Consider the following 24,658-nt stretch of genomic DNA (forward strand, 5'->3'; position numbering starts at 1 on the left):
ACCTTCTTTTACATTTTTTTAACTTTCTTTAAAACTTTTTTTTTATACCTTTTAATTACCTTTTTTTAACCTTATTTTACCTTCTATTTATATTTACCTTCTATTAACCCTATATTTACCTTCGACTTACCATATTTTACTTTTTATTAAACTTCTAATTATTTTACCTTGTATTTACCTTCTTGTACCTTTCATTTGCACTTCTTACCTTTTACCTACATTTTTTTACCTTCTATTTACCTTCGTTTACCTACCTGCTTTTGCTTTTTATTTCCCTTGTATTTATACCTTTTTTTAATCATTCATTTGATTTACCTACCTTCTATTTACCGTCTTTTACCTTCTATTCATACCTTTTTTATTATTATTTATGTCATTTAAATTCTATTTACTCTTTATTAACCTTCTATCTACCTTTTATTTATCTTCTATTTACTTTCTTTTACCTTCCATTTACTTTATTTTTTCTTTTATTTACATTCCTTTAACTTTTTCCTTACATTTTATTTACAATTTACCTTCTTTTACATTGTATTTAACTTGTATATACAGTCTACCTTTTATTTACCTTGTTTTACATTATATTTACCTCTAAGCATCTATTTAACTTTTATTTGCAATCTACTTAACTTTGATCCAACTTTTTTAAACCTAATTATGCCTTCTATTGACCACCTTTTAACCTTAACCTTATTTTACCTTCTATTTACCCTTTACTTTCATATTTTACCTCTAATTTGTTTTATTTGTTTATTTAACTTGTTGTACCTTATTTTATGTGGTCCACATTTTATCCATTATTATTAATTAGACTCATTAAACGATGAATTGAAGCCACAGAATATAAATCGAAGCCTAATCGATTCATCTAAGGGACCATATTGTTATTATTGTATTAATTAGACACAGTTAATATAACTATTCCATTGCATTTAAGAGAAACATCATTTAAACGAAATGGAACAAAAAACATTCTATATTTTATTTTTGTGAACCTTAATGTGAAAGGCCCTCAACAGGAAGTGTGTGTCCTTTCAATTCAATTCAATACAACTGTCAACCTATAGGAAACACTTGAATTACAAAGAGAGGAAAACATGAAGAAAACAAACATTTGTCACCGTCGTCCTTGTCGTCCGGCAGCTGCATGAGAAAGTGGAGGATGTTGATGAGAGACGTGAGCTGCTCAGACACCTCAAAGTGACAACACACTGACATCCAGAAGTCCACATCTCGCTCCAGAGCTTCTTCCTGAAGAAGGGCAGGAGAACACCATCATTACTGTGCGCAGGTGGAACGTGGGAAGAATGGCCACTGACACAATGCCTTCATGTAGGGCTGGCCCATAAAATGACATCGCGATACATAACACCAATACAAATGTGTTGAATAAAATAATTGATCATTTTCTCCGTCATCGGTAGGAAGCGGAAGTATGGAAGCAAGGTTGGTTGCATGAACAAATTCACTCGCTGTCTGGTCATCGAGCAACGCAGGAAGTGATCACGTGACACACCAACGGCCAATCAGGTGACAGCATCGACTATCAAGTTTGGTTGACTCTTTGCATGGAGTGAGAAGAGAAAGTCAAAATGGAGGAATTGTGTATAAAAGGCAAAAAGTCAGTTTATGGGTTTTTTTTCCAAAAGGGACCGTAGTCAGACCTAGGGATGATGTTCGAAACCGGTTCGCCCGGTTGTTCGATAAGAAAAGAACCGTTCGATAAGAAAAGAACCGATTCCATGGACTCGAATCCCTTTTTGAGAACCGGTTCCCGTTATCGAGGCCACTATAGTAAAGAAAAAGAGTTGGTTCTTTATTCGAATCCCTGGGAACGAATCCCGTCCCACAAGAAATGCCCTGTGGGACATCACAGGAAATGACATAGCTCAGTCTAATGACTGAGCTATGTCATTTCCTGTGATGTCACACAAGCAGCAAAAATAATGGACCGGAAAAAAACGCCTCAAGGCATGGCTATACACCTATAGCAGGGGTCACCAACGCGGTGCCCGCGGGCACCAGGTCGCCCGTAAGGACCAGATGAGTAGCCCGCTGGCCTGTTCTAAAAACAGCTCAAATAGCAGCACTTACCAGTGAGCTGCCTCTATTTTTTACATTTTGTCTATTTACTAGCAAGCTGGTCTCGCTTTGCCCGACATTTTTAATTCTAAGAGAGACAAAACTCAAATAGAATTTGAAAATCCAAGAAAATATTTTAAAGACTTGGTCTTCACTTGTTTAAATAAATTCATTATTTGTTTTACTTTGCTTCTTATAACTTTCAAAAAGACAATTTTAGAGAAAAAATACAACCTTAAAAATGATTTTAGGATTTTTAAACACATATACCTTTTTACTTTTTAAATTCCTTCCTCTTCTTTCCTGACAATGTAAATCAATGTTCAAGTTTTTTTATTTTTTTTTATTGTAAAGAATAATAAATACATTTTAATTTAATTTTTCATTTTAGCTTCTGTTTTTTCGACGAAGAATATTTGTGAAATATTTCTTTAAACTTATTATGATTAAAATTCAAAAAAAATATTCTGGCAAATCTAGAAAATCTGTAGAATCAAATTTAAATTTTATTTCAAAGTCTTTTGAATTTCTTTTAAAATTTGTGTTCTGGAAAATCTAGAAGAAATAATGATTTGTCTTTGTTAGAAATATAGCTTGGTCCAATTTGTTATATATTCTAACAAAGTGTAAATTGGTTTTTAACCTATTTAAAACATGTCATGAAAATTCTAAAATTAAACTTAATCAGGAAAAATTACTAATGATGTTCCATAAATTATTTTTTTTATTTTTTCAAAAAGATTCGAATTAGCTAGTTTTTCTCTTCTTTTTTTCGGTTGAATTTTGAATTTTAAAGAGTCGAAATTGAAGATAAACTATGTTTAAAAATTTAATTGTCAATTTTTTCGTGTTTTCTCCTCTTTTAAACCGTTCAATTAAGTGTAAATATCATTCATTATTAATAATAACATAGAGTTAAAGGTAAATTGAGCAAATTGGCTATTTCTGGCAATTTATTTAAGTGTGTATCAGGTAGCCCTTCGCATTAATCACTACCCAAGAAGTAGCTATTGGTTTCAAAAAGGTTGGTGACCCCTGACCTATAGTGATCACAGAGACAGGTTGTTTTTGTGTGACTGTATATATTTGTTTTTCTGAAAAATCCCACTTAATATACTTTGGGTAACAACAGTCAATGTGTAATTATTAACAGTCGATATTTATTTATTTATTTTATTTTTATTTTTTGCTTATAAAACAAAAGTGAGCTTTTGTTAAACCAAATATTGTGTGTTTTTTTCCATATACAACAGCCTATCTGGAGTCGATAAGAGAATCGATAAGGAATCGGTTCGATAAGAGGATTCGATAATAGGCTCGAACTCGATAATTTCTTATCAAACATCATCCCTAGTCAGACCCATGTGGTCTGTACATGATGCGAGGCAAGACCGCTAATACCACACCGCCTGAGCTCACCCTTTAGAGCACAGCTGCAACTTCCTGCCACTAAACAGTAAATAATAGTTCCTCTCAGGTTTCTCTGTTTACATTTTCACACTTTGCACTACTTTCTTACACTTTATGAAGCTTTTCGTACATATTCATGATGTTTGCACCTTCATTTTAAGAGATTATTGTTAAGTTTTCAATGGGATTTTACCATTTTGTTTACATAGTTTTCTCCACACTTGTGTTGACATTTCCTTTCTGCCTTGCCAGCTGAGAGATTATAATAAGAGGAAGCTACATTTGAAATAAAAATGTGTGCATTTAATATATTTTTCTTCCGCTCCTTATTTTCCATAGGTCTTTAAAAAAAAATCAATAATTATCGATATCGAGCGATATAAAACACTTACAGTATATTGCGATTAGGGTTGTACAGTATGACGGTATTGGTATAGTATCGTGGTACTAATGAATCAAAAATGGTACTATACTATACTATATAAGTACTGCTTCGTCACGTGGTGACATTGCTGGTTTTACGAGCAGAGGAGCATGTTCGGCAGCGCACAATCACAGAGTACTTACAAGCAGACACAGTGTGTAGACAGAAAAGGGAGAATGGACGCGTTTTGGTGAAGTTATACCACTGAAACGCCCTCAGGAAGAGCTGCTTTAAGACAGCTAACATCCATCCGCAGTCTGCAGTGTTTTAGCTACTTCTAAATCGCCGATCCTCGTCTCCATGGCGACAAATAAAGTATGTTTCTTACATGTATGATTATCACTGGAGGACGCGGAATAGCGAAACATGCTTCACTGCACACCGTAGGAGGATACAATAGCTCACTGGCATCAAAATGTAAACAAATGCCATGGGTGGATCTACACCTGACATCCACTGTAATGATACCAAGTACGGGAGCGTATCTAGTTGATACTACTCTGATTACACCAAAAATTTTAATCGTCACACAATCTTTTTTCCTTTTTTTAAAATTCATATTATGTTTAAAAAGTTAGTAAATATGTCCCTGGACTCATGAAGACTTTGAATATGACCAATGCATGATCCTGTAACTACTTGGTATCGGATCGATACCTATATGTGTGGTATCATCCAAAACTAATGTAACGTATCAAAGAAGAGAAGAATAAGTGATTATTACATTTGAACAGAAGTGTAGATAGAACATGTTGAAACAGAAAATAAGCAGATATTAACAGTAAATGAACAAGTGGATTCATAATTCATTTTTACAGTTTGTCCCTCGTAATGTTGACAAAATAGAATGATAAATGACACAATATGTTACTGCAGGAGTCACCAACCTTTTTGAAAGCAAGAGCTACTTCTTGGGTAGTGATTAATGCGAAGGGCTACCAGTTTGATACACACTTCAATAAATTGCCAGAAATAGCCAATTTGCTCAATTTACCTTTAACTCTATGTTATTATTAATAATTAATTATATTTACACTTAATTGAATGGTTTAAAAGGGGAGAAAATACAAAAAAAAAATGACAATTACATTTTGAAACATAGTTTATCTTCAATTTCGACTCTTTAAAATTCAAAATTCAACCGAAAAAAAGAAGAGAAAAACTAGCTAATTCGAATCTTTTTGAAAAAATTAAAAAAATAATTTATGGAACATCATTAGTAATTTTTCCTGATTAAGATTAATTTTAGAATTTTAATGACATGTTTTAAATAGGTTAAAATCCAATCTACACTTTGTTAGAATATATAACAAATTGGACCAAGCTATATTTCTAACAAAGACAAATCATTATTTCTTCTAGATTTTCCAGAAAAAAAATTTTTTTTTAAAGAAATTCAAAAGACTTTGAAATAAGATTTAAATTTGATTCTACAGATTTTCTAGATTTGCCAGGATAATTTTTTTGAATTTTAATCATAATAAGTTTGAAGAAATATTTCACAAATATTCTTCGTCGAAAAAACAGAAGCTAAAATGAAGAATTAAATTAAAATGTATTTATTATTCTTTACAATAAAAAATAAATTTACTTGAACATTGATTTAAATTGTCAGGAAAGAAGAGGAAGGAATCTAAAAGGTAAAAAGTTATATGTGTTTAAAAATCCTAAAATCATTTTTAAGGTTGTATTTTTTTCTCTAAAATTGTCTTTCTGAAAGTTATAAGAAGCAAAGTAAAAAAATGTATGAATTTATTTAAACAAGTGAAGACCAAGTCTTTAAAATATTTTCTTGGATTTTCAAATTCTATTTGAGTTTTGTCTCTCTTAGAATTAAAAATGTCGAGCAAAGAGAGACCAGCTTGCTAGTAAATAAATACAATTAAAAAATAGAGGCAGCTCACTGGTAAGTGCTGCTATTTGAGCTATTTTTAGAACAGGCCAGCGGGCTACTCATCTGGTCCTTACGGGCTACCTGGTGCCCGCGGGCACCGCGTTGGTGACCCCTGTGTTACTGCATACGTCAGCAGACTAATTAGGAATCTTGGTTTGTTTACTTACTACTAAAAGACAAGTTGTCTAGTATGTTCACTATTTTATTTAAGGACTAAATTGCAATTTTGGGGTGCCTCTTATTTTGAAAAGTACCAAAAAGTATTGAAATACATTTTGGTATCGGTATAACCCTAATTGTGATAGTTTTCCGCCAAAAGAAAGAAAAAAAAAGATCTTGCCTTTTCACTCTGCGAGCTGGCGACCTGAGTGACGTGGAGCTTGAACAGGAGGAGCATTAGGACCCAGAGGAAGCGGTCGGGGCCCAGAGTGGTCACCAGCTTGGAGAGGACGGGCAGCCGCCGATGCTCGGGAACATGAGGGAGCGCGTCGGCAAACACGTGCACAATCCTGGTCACCACGGCGTCCATGTGAGCCAATGAACTGTCGCCTGATAGGCCGCTGGCCTGGGGGAGGGGCGAGAACACAGGAAGATCAGGGGCCGTACTTATCAAGCTTCTTAGAATTACTCCTAAGAAGTCTGCTAAGAGTTGACTTAAGAGTAAATAAATTCTTCGCTGGAAGCTGCACTTAAAAGTTAGTTATCAAGCGTCTTACTCACACTTTCAGCGAAGTGTAGGACTGAATCTTAAGTGTCACACTCAGAGCTGAATTACGACATTACTATGTGCCGTAAACGCAATTTTAGGTGACGTCATTTCTGTGTCCATAGAAATGACCAATCACGGAAGGGAATCCGTTGTCTAAGAATAAAGAAATATCTTGGAAATATTGAAGTGGACAATGGGAGTGTATATTTTGACAATAAACTACAAAATAATACAAAACAAACTACCGGTAGTCCCCGCCGGCACTCACGCTACCGCTCCCTCTCTTCTCTCGCCCACACACTCACTGACGTCACTCACCTCACGGCCACACACATACGCTACTGTCATAACATTTTCTTTCCAATTCATTAATTAGGCAACTAATTTGAAACTGGTGTGGGTGGCTCTATATATACTAGCCCACTGCAGACACATGCAGAAATCAACATGGAATCGAAAAGTATTAAATCTGTGACAAAAATAATATCCGCTCTGTCTAAACGATACTGTTTGATCAGCTGCTCGTCATCAAAAAAAACAAAAAACATTGTTCCGTTCCCTGAACGTTGGCGCACGTCTCTCTCGCCTCAGTGCCATCCCCTGCTGGCAACTCCTAACCACTTAAGACACCTCTGAAGGTCTCTTAAATATCGTGGAGAGTAGGAGTGATTCTTAGACTTAAGAACGTTGATAAAAAGCTTTTATTCTTAAGTTTGAGAGTAGGACTAAATTTCGCAAATTCTCAGGACTTAAGTGTAAAAGAAGCTTGATAAGTACGGCCCCTGGTCCAGATTTAACGGGAGCAAAGCTGCCATGCGCCCACCTGGATCAGAGCGGGGATCACCATCTCGACGGTCTTGTCGATGACTCTGAAGCTGTAGGAGTCGTCCAGTCGCATGATGTTGGAGCCCATGAAGGTGAAGATGGACATGATGTTGTGCAGAACTTTCTCCTGGGAGGCCACAAGGAACCGGACGTCATCAGAGATGCCGTGAAAAAGTCCAAATACAAAACACATTCTGACTGGTACACACAAGCTATGGAGATGATATCTGCAGAAAAAACTGCATTTAGTTGAGATAATAATGAGTCCATCCATCCATTTTCTACCGCTTGTCCCGTTCGGGGTCGCGGGGGGTGCTGGAGCCTATCTCAGCTGCATTCGGGCGGAAGGCGGGGTACACCCTGGACAAGTCACCACCTCATCACAGGGCCAACACAGATGGACAACATTCACACACTAGGGACCATTTAGTGTTGCCAATCAACCTATCCCTCCCATCTTTGGAGGTGGGAGGGGCCTATCCCCAGGTGCATGTCTTTGGAGGTGGGAGGAAGCCGGAGTAGAACCCACACAGTCACGGGGAGAACATGCAAACTCCACACAGAAAGATCTCGAGCGCAGGATCGAACCCAGGACCTTCGTATTGTGAGGCAGACGCACTAACCCAGGGGTGGGCAGTTAATTTTTACCGGGGGCCGCATGAGCAACCCGAGCACTGCTGGAGGGCCACATCGACAATATTTCAATTAAATTTTGCTCAATATTATTTTTGATATATAAGATAAATAATAATAATAATAATATATAAGATAAATAATAATAAAAATAATAATAATAATACTTTCATTTAACCTAACTTAACTTTATACCAAAAGCACTGCTTTGGAAATCATTTGTACCCCTTTCAGAGATCACATTTAGTTCCCCTTAAACATCCTCATGTTGCACAATGAAATGTAATCATAAGATGAAGTGTGCATTCCTGTAACTTTCTCTAGTAACAGCATTCCATGATTAATATCAATAAATTAACATTAATAATAAATGACAGTAAAATAAGCACACGTATGACTGAGGAGTCATAGTGTAACTTTGTGTGGTGTTTGAGTTGTCCGACTTTTTGCGTGGCCATAAACGCACCAGTGGTTTAGTGCTGGTGACAGATGACAAGTTGGTTTTGGCCTGGTTTGTACGGCAGAAAATGACTAGTTTTTCCAGATAGAAGTTTTTTACTCATGTTTTTGGTGTGGTTATGTCCGAATATAAACAGTTTTGCTCAATAAAGTGATGGATATAATTCCTGTCCTCGAAGCATCTCGATAGACGTTACAATAATTGAACGGTGTTCAATTGACGAACACCGTTAGGGCCGCTTGTTGTCACTGTCACTCAAAGTTGAATTGCAAAATGACACAGAATAAATGTGTTTATTTTGTTTAGAATTCAGTTGGGATTTGATTTGGTGCGCGGCATATAATTGCTGCGCGCAGCGGACGCTCGAGCAGTGCGCAATTGCGCAGGCGCGCACCTTAGAGGGAACGTTGCTCGGCAGTCCATGTCTTGTTGGAAACACGCCATTCCTCATCAACTTTTCTCTTTTTAGCGTCTCGGGTGTAAACCGTGCATCACTTGTCGCTGCATGTGCACCTTCACTCGCAGGTTACACACGCCCATAAATAACACTTTTCAAAATAAAAGCAGCACAGTTGTATTGCGCGCACGACATAGGTGTTTTTTCAACTTTATTTTGTCATTTGTGATTGCAGCTGTTCACATTCACTCACAATCACGCACGCACGCGCATACGTCCACACGGAAGTAATACAAATAACGATTTTCAAAACAAAAGCAGCACCGTTGTATTGCACAGTCGACAAAAATACTTTTTTAAACGTATTTTGTAATTTATGATTGGCCTCACGCGGGCCGGACAGGGACGCACTGCGGGCCGCAGAATGCCCAGGTGTGCACTAACCCCTCTGACACCGTGCTGCCATCCCATGCATATCCAGTACATATTATTTAGAGAGCAAGGAAGTGTTTCAAAGATAGATTGAAACCAACATAGGGCCCACTTTATTTCAAAAATGGAACTGAAAACATCAGCTAGAATGAAAATTAGGGATGTCCGATAATGGCTTTTTGCCGATATCCGATATTCCGACATTGTCCAACTCTTTAATTACCGATACCGATATCAACCGATACCGATATCAACCGATATATACAGTCGTGGAATTAACACATTATTATGCCTAATTTGGACAACCAGGTATGGTGAAGATAAGGTACTTTTTTTAAAAATTTGTAAAATAAGATAAATAAATTAAAAACATTTTCTTGAATAAAAAAGAAAGTAAAACAATATAAAAACAGTTACATAGAAACTAGTAATGAATGAAAATGAGTCAAATTAACTGTTAAAGGTTAGTACTATTAGTGGAGCAGCAGCACGCACAATCATGTGTGCTTACGGACTGTATCCCTTGCAGACTGTATTGATATATATTGATATATAATGTAGGAAGCAGAATATTGATAACAGAAAGAAACAACCCTTTTGTGTGAATGAGGAGGGAGGTTTTTTGGGTTGGTGCACTAATTGTAAGTGTATCTTGTGTTTTTTATGTGGATTTAATAAAAAAATTTAATTAAATTTAAAAAAAAACAAAAAAAAACGATACCGATAATAAAAAAAACGATACCGATAATTTCCGATATTACATTTTAACGCGTATATCGGCATCTCTAATGAAAACGTTATGCAAAAAAAATAAAAAAATAAAATCTTAAGAAAAATAAGATAAAAACCTTGTATTTATTTCAAGCAGATTGAATGAATGAATGTTTATTTGGGTCATATAATCAACCATCAACCATTGTGTGTGATCAGTTTAACAGTGCAGATTATACGTATTAACAATCGTACACACACAAAAACAAAAGAAAAAGAATGACGGAAAAAGGAAAAGATCCATTATTTAAATTTGTTTCAACTATTAAATGAAGCAAAGATATGACTTATTTTATTTTTGTGGAAAATATTGGACACAGTGTGTTGTCAAGCTTATGAGATGCCATGCAAGTGTAAGCCACTGTCACACTATTGTTCTTTTTTTAAAAATTTTATAAATGTTTAATGATAATGTCAATGAGGGATTTTTAATCACTGCTATGTTGAAATTGTAACTAATATTGATACTGTTGTTGATAATATTCATTTTTGTTTCACTACTTTTAGATTGTTGTGTGTGGTGTTTGTGTCTCCTCTCAATTGCTCGGTTTATTGCACTTCTGAGTGTTGCTGGCTCGGCTTCGGTTCTGGAATTGGATTGCATAGTTATGGTTGTCAGAATAATTGTATCTAAGTTGTCACAAAACTTTGTGTTACATTGAGTTCAGCTCGCCCTGCGAGAGGACAAAAGCTAACATGAAGGTGTTCTGTTTCTTCGATGTACTGTAATCCACAGAAAGATTTTGTTTTGACCCGACATCTACAAAGCAGAGAGAAAGCAGGACCTGCCCAAGCTCAAGGCACCTCTTCTTTGAACTGTTTTACGACCTTTTCTTTGAACTGTTTTGTAACCAAAGGCGACGGCTGTTTACGACCCCCCTCCCTTAGAAACCGCTGTTGCCATGTAATCAGGGAAAGTCCAAATAAAAGAGGAGGCGTACAATCTTTCGTCAGAGCGCGGCGGAGACTGTACAAGAACACAGCCCAGACGTTTCTCCTCAATTGAGCCAAATTTCATTCTGTTTCTGTTTAATTCCTTGCTTCTTGTCTTGTTTAATAGATGTCATCAGTGTTTGAACCTGACAATGGTATTGTTGTGTATTGGTTTGTTGGATTGATTGATAAAAAAAAAAAAAAAAAAGTCCAAATACTCACAGGAAAAATGTTGGCGATGGCGCCGAGCAGCAGCAGAGCGTGATGGTGGGTTTGCGGCACGTCGGACACTCGCACACACTGGACCACCAACTCCACGCTGAACTTGTCTTCATCCAGGAGGTCTGCAAGTCCACAATCAGATCCTTCAAGGCGCGTTAAACCCCGCCCACCCAGGTGGAGGTGAGAATAACAACAACAACATTCATCCATAGCTCTCTTCACAGCTGCTGACCCACCTGGCCCAGCGGGTCGCCCATCAGGCGCCAGTTTGTTGCAGATGTTGAGCAGGCAGCCGAGCAGCAGCTGCTTGGTGTACTCCATGTTGGCCCGATCCACGGAAGACGCCTCCAGACTCCTAAGGAAGACGCACGATAAGTGTGTCTCCGTCACTCTCCTCGCAGTGACTTTTCACGTTACCTGGCCAACAGCGAGAAGAGAACGGGCACCAACGTCTGGGCTCGCTTCAACTTCTTCTTGTGCTGCAGCATCTCCAGGATCAGAGTGACTCGGCGCCAGGGAACGCCGTCCCCTTCTCGAGCGGCATCACCGCCACCTTCAGGTTTCCTGAGGAAGGACGGCACCTGTCATTACCTCCGCCAAGGAGGACTTGTTTGCACTGGTTAGCGGGAATATGCCAAAGCTACTTCGGCTATTTCATAATAGAATAGAATAGAATGGACTTTATTGTCATTATATTTGCATACGACGAGATTAAGGACTTTAATTTAAGGTGCGGTAGTGGAAACAAATATGGGATAAAAATAAATTACACAAGAAGTAATAAAGAATTGAAATAAACAGACTACTATCCAATAAAAATAATAAGCAATCCTGTACAATATACAACATACTGTACAATATACAGAACAAGACGAGAGTAATAACAATCAGTGTCGGAGGTATTGCACTCGAAGGGTAATATTGCACAGTAAGGTTATTGTATGGGGGTGAATTATTTATTATAAGTTTGAGTTCACATGAGGCCACAGTATATAAAACTAGAAAATTCCAGCGGAAATTTAGATGAGCCTGCTCTCTGTGCTATGAACCGGGGTTGATAGAAACCAAAAGGCTAGCATAAAAAGCTAACATGCTAACGTTAGCTTGTTATACTGGGAACAGTTATCACACTTGCAAGATGGAAATATGTGTGAAAACCCATGAATTTTAGATTTAAATGACCAAAATGAGCTAAAATGCTAGGATAAAACGTCAACACGCTAATGTTAGCATGATCACATGGAAAAAAGTTTGCGTACTTCTAAGATGGTGTATGAGAAGTAAAAAAAAGCCATTATTTTTTAGGTCTAAACGGATAAAATTAGCAAAAATGCTAGCATAAAATATCAGCATGCTAACATATGTGAAGTAAGCATACTTCTAAGATGGCGCCAAGTATCAAAATCGATGATTTTTAGCGTTAAACATACAAAATCAGCCAAAATGCTAATATAATGAGTTAGCTTGCTAACATAGGATAATTAAAATAGTACCAAGTATCAAAAGCCATGATTTTTTAGGTTTTAACAAATACAATTAAATACAAAGCTAGCATAAAAACTTAGCATGCTAACATTAACATGTTATAAAAATTAAAACAGTTAGCATACTCGCAAGATGGAGGTAAGTCTTAAAATATATGAATGTAGGTTTAAATTATCCAAATTAGCTAAAATGCCAGGATAAAACGTCAACACGCTAATGTTAGCATGATTACATGGAAAAAAGTTTGCATACTTCTAAGATGGTGAATGAGAAGTAAAAAAAGCCATTATTTTTTAGGTCTAAACGGATACAATTAACAAATATGCTAGCATACAATGTCAGCATGCTAACATATGTGAAGTAAGCATACTTCTAAGATGGCGCCAAGTATCAAAATCGATGATTTTTAGCGTTAAACATACAAAATCAGCCAAAATGCTAATATAATGAGTTAGCTTGCTAACATTGGATAATTAAAATAGTACCAAGTATCAAAAGCCATGATTTTTTAGGTTTTAACAAATACAATTAAATAAAAAGCTAGCATAAAAACTTAGCATGCTAACGTTAACATGTTATAAAAATTAAAACAGTTAGCATACTCGCAAGATGGAGGTAAGTCTTAAAATATATGAATTGTAGGTTTAAAAAATTATCCAAATGAGCTAAAATGCTAGGATAAAACGTCAACACGCTAATGTTAGCATGATTACATGGAAAAAAGTTTGCATACTTCTAAGTTGGTGTATGAAAAGTAAAAAAAGCCATTATTTTTTAGGTCTAAACAGATACAATTTGCAAATATGCTAGCATAAAATGTCAGCATGCTAACATATGTGAAGTAAGCATACTTCTAAGATGGCGCCAAGTATCAAAATCGATGATTTTTAGCGTTAAACATACAAAATCAGCCAAAATGCTAATATAATGAGTTAGCTTGCTAACATAGGATAATTAAAATAGTACCAAGTATCAAAAGCCATGATTTTTTAGGTTTTAACAAATACAATTAAATACAAAGCTAGCATAAAAACATAGTATGCTAACGTTAGCATGTTATAAAAATTAAAACAGTTAGCATACTCGCATGATGGAGGTAAGTCTTAAAATATATGAATTGTAGGTTTAAAAAATTATCCAAATGAGCTAAAATGCTAGGATAAAACATCAACACGCTAATGTTAGCATGATTACATGGAAAAAAGTTTGCATACTTCTAAGATGGTGTATGAGAAGTAAAAAAAGCCATTATTTTTTAGGTCTAAACGGATACAATTTGCAAATATGCTAGCATAAAATGTCAGCATGCTAACATATGTGAAGTAAGCATACTTCTAAGATGGCGCCAAGTATCAAAATCTTTGATTTTTAGCGTTAAACATACAAAATCAGCCAAAATGCTAATATAATGAGTTAGCTTGCTAACATAGGATAATTAAAAGAGTACCAAGTATCAAAAGCCATGATTTTTTAGGTTTTAACAAATACAATTAAATATGAAGCTAGCATAAAAACTTAGCATGCTAACGTTAACATGTTATAAAAATTAAAACAGTTAGCATACTTGCAAGATGTAGGTAAGTCTTAAAATATATGAATGTAGGTTTAAATTATCCAAATTAGCTAATATGCTAGGATAAAACATTAACACGCTAATGTTAGCATGATTACATGGAAAAAAGTTTGCATACTTCTAAGATGGTGTATGAGAAGTAAAAAAAGCCATTATTTTTTAGGTCTAAACGGATACAATTTGCAAATATGCTAGCATAAAATGTTAGCATGCTAACATTGTGGCTTTTAATGCCTCACAACCAAACACTTTTATGTTAAAATACTGAACAGATGTTTATTGGGATAAGGTAAACATCTGTTCAGTATTTTAACATAAAAGTGTTTGACTGTGAGGCATTAGAAGCCACAAAATGCAACAGGTCCATCAAACCTAAAAAAGCTGGCTGAGTAACAACAATATGAACATTACACGAGGTTTAATAGTGTCGCCATGGTAACACAAAATGCTCTACAAAATGAGTAGCGCTGTGTGCACAATCAAGAGCTTTCCAATGATGTAAGACATGTTGGGGTTCTTTGTTCCGGGTTGTCCGGTATTAAAGGCGGCAGAAGAAGAAGCAATATAATAAGATGAATATCACTTTCATGACAACAATGGATGGTTTCTGAGGTTGTTGTTAAAGGCCTACTGAAAGCCACTACTAGCGACCACGCAGTCTGATAGTTTATATATCAATGATGACATCTTAACATTGCAACACATGCCAATACGGCCGGGTTAACTTATAAAGTGACATTTTAAAATTCCCGGGAAATATCCGGCTGAAACATCGCGGTATGATGACGTATGCGCGTGACGAAGTCCGAGTAACGGAAGTTATGGTACCCCGTAGAATCCTATACAAAAAGCTCTGTTTTCATTTCATAATTCCACAGTATTCCGGACATCTTTTGCAATTTTTTTAATGAACAATGAAGGCTGCAAAGAAGACAGTTGTAGGTGGGATCGGTGTATTAGCAGCGGACTACAGCAACACAACCAGGAGGACTTTGTTGGAGCGCTAGCCGCGCTAGCCGCCGACCTCACCTTGACTTCCTACGTCTCCGGGCCGCCAAACGCATCGGGTGAAGTCCTTCGTCCTTCTGCCGATCGCTGGAACGCAGGTGAGCACGGGTGTTGATGAGCAAATGAGGGCTGGCTGGCGTAGGTGGAGAGCTAATGTTTTTAGCATAGCTCCGTGCGGTCCGGTTGCTAAGTTAGCTTCAATGGCGTCGTTAGCACAGCATTGTTAACCTTCGCCAGACTGGAAAGCATTAACCGTGTATTTACATGTCCACGGTTTAATAGTATTGTTGATTTTCTATCTATCCTTCCAGTCAGGGGTTTATTTCTTTTGTTTCTATATGCAGTTAAAGCACGATGCTATCACGTTAGCTCGCAGCTAAAGCATTTCGCCGATGTATTGTCGTGGAGATAAAAGTCACTTTAAATGTCCATTTCGCGTTCTGGACTCTCATTTTCAAGAGGATATAGTATCCCAGGTGGTTTAAAATACAAATCTGTGATCCACAATAGAAAAAGGAGAGAGTGTGGAATCCAATGAGCCAGCTTGTACCTAAGTTACGGTCAGAGCGAAAAAAGATACGTCCTGCACTGCACTCTAGTCCTTCACTGTAACGTTCCTCATCCACGAATCTTTCATCCTCGCTCAAATTAATGGGTTAATCGTCACTTTCTCGGTCCGAATCTCTCTCGCTCCATTGTAAACAACGGGGGATTGTGAGGAATACTAGCTCCTGTGACGTCACGCTACTTCCGCTACAGGCAAGGCTTTTTTTTATCAGCGAGCAAAAGTTGCGAACTTTATTGTCGATTTTCTCTACTAAATCCTTTCAGCAAAAATATGGCAATATCGCGAAATGATCAAGTATGACACATAGAATGGATCTGCTATTCCCGTTTAAATTTAAAAAAATAATTTCAGTAGGCCTTTAAGTTCACAACAATTAGCCGGCAGGTAAAAAAGGAAGACGCTTCACCTCTGCAACATTCTGCTCCTTCGCGTTTGCTGCACTGTCACGCCCACTTTGGCTTTTTCTGGCGGCGCCAGCTCGCTGGCCACCAGCTGGCAATCCACGGCAATCTGCACGCAAGCGAAGACGAAAGGATGACCGCTCTGAGCCGCTTCACGTTTCGACGACTGCTCACCGATTTGAAGGCGCCGCCGACGGCGTTGGAAATCAGCGCGCCGCTGTTGTCCGCCAGCAGGTCAAACATGGCCGCCAGCAGTGTGTGTTGGACTTTCTCCTCCCCGAGGGCGGTGAAGAAAGGCTTTGTGATCTGACGGGACCGGAAAAAGCTATCAGTGCATTCCAAAGTCGACACATTATTTTGAAAATGAAGACGCGACGCCCGACCTGGTCCAGAGCTAAAATCTGGCAGCTGGGCACGCCCGGGAACACCGGAGTGGCGGTCCTCAGGGCTCTGATGAAGAGATCCAGGCAGTTCTGGTCGGCCACCAGCAGAGGGGCAGAGGCCGGGTTGTACTTGGCCAGGACGAGCTGCAGCAGCCGGGCCTCGTCCGGCAGCAGGGTGGAGGTGTCCGGGCTGTTGTGGAGCAGCCGGTCCAGGACAGGAAGCAGTGCCGATAGGACATCCTGGTGGAGCACACTCAGCTGTGGGCGTCTTTCAAAGCACGTATACCGGTACTAGTATAGCATTGCGGTACTAATGAATCAAAAACGGTACTATACTCTGTTTGAAAAGTACCGGTTCGCCATATTTTTTTTTTTTTTTTTTTACAGGCATGACATTGCTGGTTTTACGAGCAGAGGAGCATGTTCGGCAGCGCACACACACAGAGTACTTACAAGCAGACACAGTGTGTAGACAACAAAGTGAGAACAGATAAAGGTGAAGGTATAACACTGAAACACCCTCAGGAAGAGCTGCTTTAAGACGTGGCTAGCTAGCTAGCGGCTAACATCCATCCAACTACTTCTAAATCACTAATCCTGGCCTCCATGGCGACAAATAAATTGAGTTTCTTACAAGTACCATTATCACTGGAAGACGAGGAATAGCGAAACATGCTTCACTACACACCGTAGGACAGGGGTCGGCAACCTTTACCACTCAAAGAGCCATTTTGGCAAGTTTCACAAATTAAAGAAAATAATGGGAGCCACAAGAAAAAAATTTTAATTTAAAATGAAAAACACCGCATACAAAGCTTAAATTGCTTTGTGCTATGTTAACCAGGGGTCTCAGACACACGCACCGGCACACACTTTAATATGGAAATTTGATGTTAGTGCGGCCCACAAGTTTTGAAAGCGTCATACCTGCCAGCACTCTCATTATATCCGGGAGACTACCTAGTACCAGGGCGTGATGGCACTGCTTTTAGCGCCCTCTACAGTCTGCCCAAACAGTATACCTGCTGGACCACATGTAGATTGCAGTTTTAGCTTGCTCACATAAGTGACAGCAAGGCGTACTACCTCAGCAGCCACACATCTTACACTGACGGTACCAATACCCAGAATCCCATGCAGCCCTAACTCTTCCGCTCAACCAACGCACGGGGGGGGGTTGATGTGTGGGGGGATTTGGTGGTAGCGGGGGTGTATAATGTAGACCGGAAGAGTTAGGGCTGCATGGGATTCTGGGTATTGGTTGTGTTGTGTTTATGTTGTGTTACGGTGGGATGTTCTCCAGAAATGTGTTTTTCATTCTTTTTTGGTGTGGGTTCACAGTGTGGCGCATATTTGTAACGTAACAGTGTTAAAGTTGTTTGATACGGCTACCGTCAGTGTAAGCTGTGTGGCTGATGAGTAAGTATGCTTTGCTGTCACCTATGTGTGCAAGTAAAAGCTACATACAACATGTGGCCGGGCTGGCATGCTGTTTGTAAATGCTATAGAGGACAATTACTACAGTGCAATTAGGGCACTCCCTTATTCAGCAATTAGAGTGTTAATATCCCTTATTCAGCAATTAGAGTGTAAATAGGATTATATTTTCCCTGGGAGTTATCTATGAGAGACACTAAGATCCATAAGTCTCCTGGGAAAATCGGGGGGGTCGGCATGTATGTAGCTGAGCCGCATCAGAGTGGTCAAAGAGCCGCATGCGGCTCCGGAGCCGCGGGTTGCCGACCCCTGCCGTAGGAGGATACAATAGCTCACTGGCATCAACATGTAAACAAATGCCATGGTTGGATCTACACCTGACATCCACTGTACTGATACCAAGTACGGGAGCGTATCTAGTTGATACTACTCTGATTACATCAATATTTTTTATCGTCACACAATCTTTTTTCCTTTTTTTTAAATTCATATTATGTTTATAAAGTCAGTAAATACGTCCCTGGACTCATGAGGACTTTGAATGTGACCAATGTATGATCCTGTAACGACTTGGTATCGCATCCATACCTAAATGTGTGGTATCATCCAAAACGAATGTCAAGTATCAAAGAAGAGAAGAATAAGTGATTATTACGTTTTAACAGAAAGTGTAGCTAGAACATGTTAAAAGAGAAAGTAAGCAGATATTAACAGTAAATGAACAAGTGGATTAATCATTCATTTTTACAGTTTGTCCCTCATAATGTGGACAAAATAATAGGTATAAATGACACAATATGTTACTGCAGACTAATTAGGAGTCTTTGTTTGTTTACTTACTACTAAAAGACAAGTTGTCTAGTATGTTGACTATTTTATTTAAGGACTACAATTCAATAATAAACATATGTTTCATGTACACTAACATTTTTTGTCAACATGAAGCCAATAATGACATTTTTTGTGGTCCCCTTTATTTAGAAAAGTATCGAAATACATTTTGGTAGCGGTATTGGTATCTACACCAGTGTTTTTCAACCACTGTGCCGCGGCACACTAGAGTCTGGTCTGTCTCGTGAGATTGTCTAATTCCACCTATTTGGGTTAAAAATATTTTTAAATATAGTCTGCAAATGGTGTGTTGTTGTTGAGTGTCGGTGCTGTCTAGAGCTCGGCAGAGTGACCGTGTAATACTCTTCCATATCAGTAGGTGGCAGCCGGTAGCTAATTGCTTTGTAGATGTGGGAAACAGCGGGAGGCAGTGTGCAGGTAAAAAGGTGTCTAATGCTTAAACCAAGAATAAACAAAAGGTGAGTGCCCCTAAGAAAAGGCATTGAAGCTTAGGGAAGGCTATGCGGAACTAAACTAAAACTGAACTGGCTACAGAGTCAACCAAAACAGAATGCTGGACGACAGCAAAGACTTACTGTGGAGCAAAGACAAAGTACATCCGAACATGACATGACAATCAACAATGTCCCCACAAAGAAGGATAAAAACAAGTGAAATATTCTTGATTGCTAAAACAAAGTAGATGCGGGAAATATCGCTCAAAGGAGGACATGAAACTGCTACAGGAAAATACCAAAAAAAAAGAGAAAAAGCCACCAAAATAGGAGCGCAAGACAAGAAGTAAAACACTACACACAGGAAAACAGCAAAAAAGTCCAAATAAGTCAGGGTGTGATGTGACAGGTGGTGACAGTACACCTACTTTGAGACAAGAGCTATAGTGATGCATGCTTGGTTATGCTTTAAAGCAGGGGTCAGCAACCTTTTTGAAAGCAAGAGCTACTTCTTGGGTACTGATTAATGCGCAGTTTGATACACACTTAAATAAATTGCCACAAATAGCCAATTTGCTCAATTTACCTTTAACTATGTTATTATTAATAATTAATGATATTTACACTTAATTGAACGGTTTAAAAGAGGACAAAACACGAAAAAAATGACAATTACATTTTGAAACATAGTTTATCTTCAATTTTGACTCTTTAAAATTCAAAATACAACCGAAAAAAAAGAAGAGAAAAACTAGCTAATTCGAATCTTTTTGCAAAAAATTTAAAAAATAATTTATGGAACATCATTAGTAATTTTTCCTGATTAAGATTAATTTTAGAATTTTGATGAGATGTTTTAAATAGGTTAAAATACACTCTGCACTTTGTTAGAATATATAACAAATTGGACCAAGCTATATTTCTAACAAAGACAAATCATTATTTCTTCTAGATTTTCCAGAACAAAAATTTTAAAAGAAATTCAAAAGACTTTGAAATAAGATTTAAATTTGATTCTACAGATTTCCTAGATTTGCCAGAATAATTTTTTTGAATTTTAATCATAATAAGTTTGAAGAAATATTTCACAAATATTCTTCGTCGAAAAAACAGAAGCTAAAATGAATAATTAAATTAAAATGTATTTATTATTCTTTACAATAAAAAAAAAATGTACTTGAACATTGATTTAAATTGTCAGGAAAGAAGAGGAAGGAATTTAAAAGGTAAAAAGGTATATGTGTTTAAAAATCCTAAAATCATTTTTAAGGTTGTATTTTTTCTCTAAAATTGTCTTTCTGAAAGTTATAAGAAGCAAAGTAAAAAAAATTAATGAATTTATTTAAACAAGTGAAGACCAAGTCTTTAAAATATTTTCTTGGATTTTCAAATTCTATTTGAGTTTTGTCTCTCTTAGAATTAAAAATGTCGGGCAAAGCGAGACCAGCTTGCTAGTAAATAAATACCATTTAAAAAATAGAGGCAGCTCACTGGTAAGTGCTGCTATTTGAGCTATTTTTAGAACAGGCCGGCGGGCTACTCATCTGGTCCTTACGGGCTACCTGGTGCCCGCGGGCACCGCGTTGGTGACCCCTGCTTTAAAGTCATATCCAACAATTGCGACGACGACTTTTTACTGTCAACTGAGTTTCGTTTTTAATGATTTCTGCTGGTGGTGTGCCTTCGGATTTTTTCAACTCAAAAAATGTGCCTTGGCTCAGAAAAGGTTGAAAAACACTGATGGAGACAACCCTACTATGGCGTGCTGCTGCACTCACCGGCCCGTTGACGTGGTTCAGCGCCCCCAGCAGGCAGGCCCCGGTATAGGACGGACAGCAGGGCTGTTGAATGCTCAGCATCAAGTGACGCATGGAGGCCTGCAGCGACGACTTCTTCTTAGAGGACTCACACTGGTCCTGAAGCTGCCCCAGAGCCTGCGGGCCACACCATGCCGGGGGTTACACACCACCTCGCACGTCCACCAGGAAGCGGACATTTTGTTTTTCTTACTGTGCTCAAGTACGAGGGGTCGGCAACAATCTCCTCGGAGATCTTTAGAATCTTGTCTATGATTGGCTGGAAGGGAGTGGCGCCCGCACCCTGTAGGCTCTCCAGAGCGCTGAGGGCGGCCCTCCGGACTTCCCGAAATGGAGAGGTGAGACAGCACAGCAAGGACGGGACCACTGACACACACAGCAGGGTGCACACCTTCGTCAGGTCAAATGTAAAAGCAACTTGTGGTATTTATCAGCATTACCGGGCGAGTCGGCGGCTGCCAGCTCGGCGAGCGTGGCGGCAGGCTGGGCGCTCAGCAAAGCTCCGCCCATGTAGAGAGCCTGGGTCTGCAGGACGGCGTCCACCTTCACGCCGAGCTGGTCTCCGTGGTTACCGCTGTAGCCCCACAGCACACACAGGAACCTGAAGAGCATCAGTGTGTCGCACAGGTGAACCTGCAAGGGGCGCCACGTGGTAAAGATTTCAAATGGGCTGTCAAAGTTAATAACCGGGTGAGGAAAGTTTCTTTTAAAGGCCTACTGAAAGCCACTACTAGCGACCACGCAGTCTGATAGTTTATATATCAATGATGACATCTTAACATTGCAACACATGCCAATACGGCCGGGTTAACTTATAAAGTGACATTTTAAAATTCCCGCCACACTTCCGGTTGAAAAACTCCTTTGGATATGATTTATGCGCGTGACGTCACAAAAGCAACGGAAGTGGTTGGACCCCATCGGACCCGATAGAAAAGCCTCTTGATTTCTTCGACAAAATTCCACAGTATTGTGGACATCTGTGTTGGTGAATCTTTTGCAATTTCTTTAATGAACAATGGAGGCTGCAAAGAAGAACGTTGTAGGTGGGATCGATGTGTGTCTTAGCGGCTAAGTACAATACTGTAATATCTGTGATATTTGCATTAGTGTACTGTGTCTTTAAGGGTTTGGGGAACGTGCATGCGCGAGTGAGTTGGCGGAGAACTTGAGTGTGTGTGAGCGTGACTTTTGGCTAACAGCAGCTCGTGTATGTGTGTGCGTTACTTTTTGAACTACAACCAGTTACCGCTTGTTAATAAAGCCATTGAGCAATTTGTTTAATGGACAATGGAGACTGCAAATAAGAAAGTTGTAGGTGCGATCGGTGGAGCAGCGGACTACAGCAACACCAACACCAGGAGGTTGTGTTGTGTTTTGAGCAGGATAGCAGACGCACTACGGTGAGTCTAGCTTTGGCTTCCAAACATTTGATCGCTTGCCCGTACGTGCGTGTCGATATGTGCATGTCACGTACGTAACTTTGGGGAAATATAAGTTTCTTGCCGACTCTGATGGCGGCCGGGGTGTCGTCAAAACCGTACAACGCCCGCCGCCGCATCTAAGTTAGCTACGCAGCTAGGTTAGCTTCTGTTTTTTTAGCTTCGCCAAGCGGAATATTATTAATCGTGTATTTACATGTTCATGGTTTAATAGTATTATTGATCTTCTGTCTATCCATCCAGTCAGGGTTTTTTTTAATTTAGTTTCTATCTGCATTTGAGACTGACGCTATCACGTTGGCTACGCAGCTAGGTTAGCTTCTGTTTTTTTAGCTTCGCCAAGCGGAATATTATTAATCGTGTATTTACATGTTCATGGTTTAATAGTATTATTGATCTTCTGTCTATCCATCCAGTCAGGGTTTTTTTTAATTTAGTTTCTATCTGCATTTGAGACTGACGCTATCACGTTGGCTACGCAGCTAGGTTAGCTTCTGTTTTTTTAGCTTCGCCAAGCGGAATATTATTAATCGTGTATTTACATGTTCATGGTTTAATAGTATTATTGATCTTCTGTCTATCCATCCAGTCAGGGTTTTTTTTAATTTAGTTTCTATCTGCATTTGAGACTGCTATGCTATCATGTTGGCTACGTAGCTAGGTTAGCTTCTATTTTTTTTAGCTTCGCAAAGCTGAATATTATTAATCGTGTATTTACATGTTCAGTCACTGTGAATGTCCATTTCGCGTGCTCGACTCTCATTTTCAAGAGGATATAGTATCTGAGGTGGTTTGAAATACAAATCCGTGATCCACAATAGAAAAAGGAGAGAGTGTGGAATCCAATGAGCCAGCTTGTACCTAAGTTACGGTCAGAGCGAAAAAAGATACGTCCATCACTGCCTCTCAAGTCCTTCACTGTAACGTTCCTCATCTGCAAATCTTTCATCCTCGCTCAAATTAATGGGGTAATCGTCACTTTCTCGGTCCGAATCTCTCTCGCTCCATTGTAAACAACGGGGAATTGTGAGCAGCACTACCGCTTGTGACGTCACGCTACTTCCGGTACAGGCAAGGCTTTTTTTTATCAGCGAGCAAAAGTTGCGAACTTTATCGTCGATTTTCTCTACTAAATCCTTTCAGCAAAAATATGGCAATATCGCGAAATGATCAAGTATGACACATAGAATGGATCTGCTATTCCCGTTTAAATAAAAAAAAATCATTTCAGTAGGCCTTTAAGTGGCAGTTTTTTCCACTGCGTGGGAAAAGCAGGGACACAGAGAGCAGAAATGGACAAAGAAAAATGTACCGTAAATTCCGAACTATAAGCCGCTACTTTTTTCCCACGCTTTGAGCCCTGTGGCTTATTCATGGGTTTTTCTAACAAGCAAATACACTGAAAAGTTGTCATTGGTTGTGCTTTGGTGCCATCTCTTGGGCGCGTTCACTCACTGCAGCGCAGCCCTTCTGTTTCGACTGAGCTTTGAACGGGAAGTAGAAGTGCCGTTCGGTCTTCTAGTCGTCCATAGCGTTTCTACTCGTATGGATTCTTCATTCATCAGTCCGAGCAACGTTTGTAAGTTTTACAATTCTTACTTACTGATGTCTGTAGGAAGGTTTTCATGCATATTTGCTATCGTAATGTAACAAAGTGAACGTCGTTAGCGTTGGCTAATATGCTAACATGTGTGTTAGTATTATTAACGTGCAATAGCATTCTTTTGTATAGTTTCAGTTTCACAAATTCCTCAGTAAATTCACCAAAATGTCACCCTGGAGTTATTGAGCCTGTTTAGCTTATGAGAGCGCTAGCTTCCGGAGCTAGTGGGTCCATGACGATGACTTCTGTTTTGTTTGATCAGCCGTTTTACTGCCGTGTTATAGAAACCTTTGAAAGGGTGTTTAAATAAACATTTACACATTTTTTTCTGAGTAAATAACTCATTAAACAACGTATATACTGTATCTGCGGCTAATATATGACACTCGCGAGTATTTTCCCGAAAAAATATGCCAAAGCAGACTTATTTAACAGTGGAGGAAGAGAGCCACCTCTCGTTCAG

The 24,658-nt window shown here is 38.6% G+C and overlaps 1 protein-coding gene across 4 annotated transcripts in view; it reads right to left on the reverse strand.

The window, feature by feature from the left end:
* heatr1 (HEAT repeat containing 1) overlaps positions 1-24,658 on the reverse strand; it is an 85,368-nt gene that overhangs the window by 26,267 nt on the left and 34,443 nt on the right. Inside the window, exons 20-31 of one of the 4 annotated variants that reach the window (XM_062030717.1) lie at positions 21,591-21,783; positions 21,344-21,516; positions 21,112-21,267; positions 16,611-16,850; positions 16,402-16,533; positions 16,233-16,336; positions 11,610-11,756; positions 11,429-11,547; positions 11,193-11,335; positions 7,343-7,471; positions 6,151-6,375; positions 1,113-1,251 (exon numbers count right to left, since the gene is read on the reverse strand). In XM_062030717.1, coding sequence (XP_061886701.1) covers positions 1,113-1,251; positions 6,151-6,375; positions 7,343-7,471; positions 11,193-11,335; positions 11,429-11,547; positions 11,610-11,756; positions 16,233-16,336; positions 16,402-16,533; positions 16,611-16,850; positions 21,112-21,267; positions 21,344-21,516; positions 21,591-21,783 — 1,900 coding nt within the window. The remainder of the gene's footprint in view (positions 1-1,112; positions 1,252-6,150; positions 6,376-7,342; positions 7,472-11,192; positions 11,336-11,428; positions 11,548-11,609; positions 11,757-16,232; positions 16,337-16,401; positions 16,534-16,610; positions 16,851-21,111; positions 21,268-21,343; positions 21,517-21,590; positions 21,784-24,658) is intronic. The other 3 variants (XM_062030719.1, XM_062030720.1, XM_062030718.1) reach the window with 3 other exon arrangements.

The sequence above is a fragment of the Entelurus aequoreus genome, linkage group LG21 (genome assembly GCF_033978785.1).
Source record: "Entelurus aequoreus isolate RoL-2023_Sb linkage group LG21, RoL_Eaeq_v1.1, whole genome shotgun sequence".
In the NCBI taxonomy this organism is placed as follows: domain Eukaryota; kingdom Metazoa; phylum Chordata; class Actinopteri; order Syngnathiformes; family Syngnathidae; genus Entelurus; species Entelurus aequoreus.